This window comes from Impatiens glandulifera, chromosome 7 (genome assembly GCF_907164915.1).
Source record: "Impatiens glandulifera chromosome 7, dImpGla2.1, whole genome shotgun sequence".
Taxonomy (NCBI): domain Eukaryota; kingdom Viridiplantae; phylum Streptophyta; class Magnoliopsida; order Ericales; family Balsaminaceae; genus Impatiens; species Impatiens glandulifera.
The window spans coordinates 39,017,438-39,024,027 of NC_061868.1; the positions used below are offsets into that span (position 1 = coordinate 39,017,438).

A 6,590-nucleotide genomic window follows, 5' to 3' on the forward strand; every position below is an offset into this window, starting at 1 on the left:
CTTCATAAGAATTATTTGTCCAAACTGATTTCTAGAAATTATAGAGTCCACAACTTGTTTGCTAGCTGAGTTTATTGTAAAATCTTGACATCTCAATACATGGATGTCAAGAGGTTTTTAATTGTAATGACATATTTCTTGTATGCTGTAAAGACATTTTTGTTGGTGGATTAACTACATGCCAATTCCTTCATTGATTTTGGAATATTACAAATTGTCGAACACTTTTTTATATATTTGTGAATTGACTTATTTAGTTAGATTTATATATTTTAGAGGACAAAAAAATATAACATAAAATATTGAGAGTAAACAATTTTCAAATGATATATTGAAAAACCAATTTATAATGTTCATATATATATGAACATCAATATTAAAATTCGATAGCTTAAGATTATGTGTCCAAATAGGTTTAGCACAAGTGCATCGAAAATATTCAATAAATTTCTCTTTTTGATCATATAATTAAAATATTGAGCATGTAACTGCAATAACCAAATAATGGAAAACAAAAAAGAATGATCCCAAAGCGGAAAGACTATCCCAAATGACATCATAACGGTCGAAATGGGAAAGACTAGACCATCAAGTGAGATTATCATCTTACAAGCCAAGCCATGAAATCTTTAAAGATATTGCTAATTCTCCCCCATAAACATGGACCCAATCCAGATTTCGACTAAAATTATTAGGATAAAATTTTGAATCAATAAAACAAGTAAGTAATCCAACAGATGATAATGTATAACCACATTTTCAGACAACAATAGCGAAGAAACATGTGAGATATTGATTTCTATTTATGAGACCACAACAACTCGACATTCTATATAACCCTTTTAATTTACAATATTTTTTTTTGAGAACGCTCGGTTTCGCTCTTTTTATGGAGTGCGATTAATTCCCGCGGGTTAAATACATTGTCCGCAAACACACTTAATTATTTAACCAGGTGCACAACTTGGTGCACAACTTGCTGCCTGACGGACTCGAACCTAGAACTTTAGGGAGGCTGAGATATCCACCTCTTGTTGTTTTTAGACTGGGAGATGATATACAATATTTATCAACAGTAAAGATCATCGTTTCAATGTAAACCAATTAAAAAAGATTTTAATATACATTTATCATTCGTAAATCTTTTCAAAACAAATCATTGAAAAACAAACTTCAAATAATCTATTTGTCTAAAAGTCTCAATTAAAAGTCATTAATAAAAATCATCAATTTTTTCTTAAATTGCTCTTGTAGCTCAGTTGGTTAGAGCACCCGTTTAGTAAGCGGGGGAGGTCTTGAGTTCGACTCTCAACAAGAGCACAATTAAATTTTCATACAAATTCTTTTTTTGTTTAACAGAAATACCATCTCATACAAATTCTTTTTTTGTTTAACAGAAATACCATCTCAAAATACTATAAAAGCACGAGTTAGAATAAGTAAGTACATGTTCGGATGAGGAGGAGACAATTGCACATATTCTTTGAGAATGCCGATTTACTATTTGTGGGTGAATTTTGCTAAATCCATGAGACGGCAGAATTTTCCTATGGATTGGAATCGTATCAAGGAAGTGGTGCTTGAGTTCGACTCTCAACAAAAGCAATTATATTTTTATACACATTCTCTTTTTTTGTTTAACAGAAATACCATCTCAAAATACTATAAAAACACGAGTTAGGTAAGTACATGTTTGGATGAGGAGGAGACAATTGCACATATTCTTGGAAAATGCCGATTTACTATTTGTGGGTGAATTTTGCTAAATCCATGAGACGGCAGAATTTTCCTATGGATTGGAATCGTATCAAGGAAGTGGTGCTTGGAAAGGCCCAAAGCTCACCGATCTATGCAAATGTTATGAATGTTGCTTTGGTGTGATTGTGTATCAAATGTAAACGGAATGAAACGCAAGGATATTTTCAAGAACAAGGAGATATGATGATCAAATGTGGTGTGAATTTGTTATTGATAGTCATGCCCCTTGTTCACACGTGAAGGATAATACCCATGAATCCGAAAAATTGAGAGATATCAAAATTGATCTATCAACTTTGAAGAAGTCACGCAAATTTCAATGATTTATCAAGGCGCACTAAATTAATTAATGTTTGCATGTTTGTTACGTGGTTTATTCATTGTCTTGTATGCAGTTTTCTTTATAAGAAAAAAAAAACCCATCTTTGTGCCCCTAAATGGGAATGATCAGTTGGGGAAAGGGCTAAAAGCAAAAATATTCAAAACTATTTATTCACACATCATCCATAAAATTCCCATTTAAAAAACACACCAACCAAAAAGTTAAATTTTCAAAGAACCTCATTATCTCAAATGAGATCCCAATTCTAAGGGAGGGTCACCCTTTTACTATACAGGAAATATCAATAAAAGAAAGGAATAAATTGTCTCAAATAAGGTCCCAAACTCCCAATTACAAGGGAGGGTCACCCTTCTATTATTCAAGAAATAAATCTATTAGAATGAAATCCTAGTTTCCAAAATTAACGCATTCAACTCAGCCAAAAAAAAATTCTTCTTATTTTGTTAGATAATGCAATAATTTCATTACTTCTGGTATACCTTTGACAGTCACACATTCAACTAAACCAAAAACTGTGTTCTTTAGGAAGCATTTCTTGCATGCTTTGGAGAAGGAATAGGGGGATAGATAGGCTAATATTGATCTTCCACCAAACAAATAAAAATAATAATTCTTGCACTAAAAATCAATTCATCATATAACTTAAAAAAAACAATCAAAGGAAAGAAAATTAACTGTTTACACTCAACTGACCCATGAGAAGTAATGGATTCATAAACTAAACAGATAAGAAAGAAAACAAAATTGAACATAATATTGAGTTAAGAGGCTGAGAAACACTCATTCTTGAGATTCAATGCCATTGGATGCATCCATTGGTACAGCTTCAGTTGATTCCTCAACTTTGTCACCTTTCTTACCTGTTCAAAGTAGGCATAGATAGAGTAACTACAAGAGATCCAAGTTTCAACCAACTAGAAAACCATTACTAAGAAACTACATTCTTTTTTACCTTTCTTCTTTTTCCCACCACCTTTCTTCTTCGACTTTGTTCCCAATGCTAGCCAGGCTTTGATTTCTGGGTCGTCTATTGTCTTAGTAGGCTGTAGCTCTTGTATAGAGTGGGATGTCACTCTATCCGACCCATTAGGCATTAGAAGAACAGTGAATTTAATATGGGCAACATAATCACCTGTAATTTTAAATCATCCAAACCAAAATTGAGAGGCAACATTTTAAACTATTGGGCTGTTTTTGTTATGGGAATTTGCCAATGTGGAAAAATAAATTAAAAATCTACATTTGGCTGAAAATTGCATTCTTCCAAACATTCTTAAGTAAAAAAAAGTGATTTGTCATAATTATCCTCTTTTTATTATCCTAAAAAAGAAATAATTACCAGGTTTCTCATGGAGTACAGGATATGGTTGCAAAAGATCATGATTGATGCATTCTACAAGTCCCAGGCGAGCACGTTTTTCCTCCAGGACCCTTAAATTATGTGTATTCAGCACATTAGCAAGTTCGGAAATAAACAAAAGTAATATGCAATTATAAAAAAATACCTTGCACTAAAAGGCATGATTGGAAACTTTTGGCTAATTTCGCTGAATATAAACCTAGAGGCTTTCATCTTCAAGTGATAGCTCTTATCAACAGCCCTTTTATAGATGGTAGTTTGCTTCTCATCCAACAATTTTGGCTGTCAAGTTTCAAACAGGACTGGAATGAGAGGGGATGAAGAATAAAAGAATATGTTTTTATCTGAATGGACAAGAAGATTATTACCTTGCCTTCACCTGTGCTTGTGACAATATCAATGGCGTAGACTTCATTCTCCTCAAACTCTACATCGTCCACTTTTGTTTCAGGGTTTGTAATACTTAGTACAACTTTGTTTCCATCAATGACAAATTGTTTCAGCTGATGACTGAGGACCCCCTCAACAATTTTGCAGTCATAAGCACTTGCAACCTTCTGAATAGCCTCTGTCACATCTTTGTTCTGAAAAAACAAATATAGAAAATTCATCAATTTAAAGAATTCCAAACAACATTCACATAATGGATTCACCGGACTGCCAGAGTAACAAGAACATCAGGTCAAAATAATCTATTGTGATTTGTTCCTCTACATGACTACATAATATTTAATTTGAAAATAATCTTAGGCCTTTTTTGATGAATGGTTATTAGGATCCAAATAACACATTATCCCTTCATCAATCAAAACATTCAAATTATGAACTAAAATATTGAAATACCCTAACTTTACTTTTTGTAACATTTAAAAAATATTAAACATGGTTACACTTTAATCATTTAACCCAAATAATTTCAACAAACACAATTTTTTTTTTCAAATAACCCTACTACATAGATCAGGCTCTTAATAAGTCAAAGTCAGGTACTTGTTGAAGCTTGCAACACTATTCAGTTTCATTACCACAAATATCAAATCAAACAACCAATCATCAAATGCTATGATAACTTGATACTGAAATTAATCTTTTCGAATTATCGGATTTCAAGTTCACAATAAGTGAAACTTTTGGGCTAGATATACTTATGGAGACAATTTTCCACTTTTGTTTCCATTTTTACCTTTCTCCCTGGCCTAATAAGCCTCAAAGCAACCTCAGCTGCAGTATTTGCTGCAGCAATAACATCAGCTTGTCTACCCGTCACTGGCCCATCACTGAGCATATGAGTGTGAGCAACCACAGCAATAAAACCATCTATATGACAACCCATATCACTGAGATTGAAACAAGAGCAGCTTAGTATCCATAACAATGCAATGATCTTTCCCTCAAAAGAACAAAGATACATTTAATTGAACTATATACAAATTGAATATTCAAGGAAGCTTACATCTTCAACATATCGCCTTCTTCCAACACTGTTTCATCACTTGCAAGTGGCGAAAAATGACAAACAGTATTGTTTACAGAAATACAAGTTGGAAATGCAACCCCCCTCTCAATCTTCTTCTTCACATTTTTGTACATATTTCCTGTTTGCCTGTCCAAAATCGATATAGACATAAAATGACATAAGAGCTGTGATTTTATCTTTTCTAACAAGTCCTAAGACAAATGCTTAAGAAGGATAGCACTTACTCTCTGATGAATGCATCACCTTTCTCACAAATTTCAACAATTTTAGCCTTTGGTTTACATTCTGACAAAACTAGCTGCAAAGCCTCTGCAAGATTTGATCAATTCTAAATAAGACAACAAAGTTTAAGCCTTTTTTACAACCCACTGGAGCAACAGTTTAAATAAGTAGGTATATCGACAAAGAAGTGAAAAGGGTATATTGTTAGTCTTGTTCTTATTCAACTTCGATCACAAAGAAGAGAGCTTTTCATCAATGAATCAGAATAATGCATATAACTAGATACAACTCTTCTTTGCTTAAATAGAAAGTGAGTGTCCGGTGCCTTACTGTTCGTGATTTCTGCAGCGCTTTTGTACTTGGTGACAACTTCCGAAGAAGATAGATCCAGCTCTTTCTCCTCTCTTTCCTCGTCCGACATTTTTGAAACAGCTCGGAAAAACACGACAAAGCTAAGAGAAGTAATATGACAGTAGAAAATTAGGTCGATTACAGAAGAGAAGGGATTAGAGTGACATTAGAGACAATCCAGTACCAGGCCGAACTTAGGGTTTGCTCTTGGCCAAAATGTATATAATTGCCCTCAAACTATTACTAAATATTCAAGTATACTCTCAGAATATAATTTCATTCTCTTCACGTTCAAACTTATAGCTAGTTTCAACTTCACCCCAAATATTTATTTATTTTATATATACAATTTAAAGGTTTCGGATCTGCTGTCCCAAAATAATGTTCCACTTGCTGTTTCATAGGAGAGAGAAGAGTGTGGAAAGAGGAAAAAGAAAATTAAATATTAAAATAAAATGTCATATGTATATAATTTTTTAGGGTTTAGAATTTAGGATTTAAGATTTAGGGTTTAGAATTTAGGGTTTAGAGTTTAGGATTTAGGGTTTATTTCATATATATATAATTTTTTATTTGTCTAATTTATCAAAATTATGTTGTTTTGATGAATGAGACAGCAAGTGGAACATATTTTGGGACAGTAGATCCTTACCCCAATTTAAATGACAGTTAGACCAAACAATTAAATTAAAAAAATAATAAATAAAGGAGATAAAAGTCTAAACAACAACCCTAAATAGTTTGAGTTTATACCTTTTTTTTTTTATAATTTTTGTATCTTTTAAAAAATAATATATTGATATATAATATTTTAACGTTAGCCCTTAGATATTTGATATATATATATATATATTATTAATAAGGTAAATAGTCAAATAATAATATAATTTTATAATATTATATTATTTAATTTTTTTTCATGTTATCTATTTCTAATAAATTAATTTAGCATAGATTCATTACTCAGCTTAAATGTTAAAAATAAATAAGTTCTTTAACATGTTGAAAAATAATATCAAAATACTAGCATTTTTTCGTTGAAAGACGGGTAAAATGCATTTGGGATGACGGAAATGTAG

At 31.9% G+C, this 6,590-nt stretch overlaps 1 protein-coding gene and 1 non-coding gene across 2 annotated transcripts; one reads left to right on the forward strand and one right to left on the reverse strand.

Moving 5' to 3' along the window:
- The first annotated feature begins 1,244 nt into the window (after positions 1-1,244).
- On the forward strand, positions 1,245-1,320 carry TRNAT-AGU. The gene has a single exon. It is a non-coding gene; the product is annotated as a tRNA-Thr (tRNA).
- Positions 1,321-2,679: 1,359 nt separating this feature from the next.
- On the reverse strand, positions 2,680-5,678 carry LOC124945181 (ERBB-3 BINDING PROTEIN 1). The gene is made up of 9 exons (XM_047485569.1): positions 5,491-5,678; positions 5,163-5,247; positions 4,915-5,064; positions 4,645-4,798; positions 3,830-4,045; positions 3,607-3,743; positions 3,441-3,532; positions 3,054-3,233; positions 2,680-2,961 (listed from the first exon to the last, which is right to left on the reverse strand). Exons 1-9 carry the CDS (start codon positions 5,579-5,581, stop codon positions 2,882-2,884), a joined length of 1,185 nt encoding a protein of 394 aa, XP_047341525.1. The 5' UTR covers positions 5,582-5,678; the 3' UTR covers positions 2,680-2,881.
- Between the last annotated feature and the right edge of the window lie 912 nt (positions 5,679-6,590).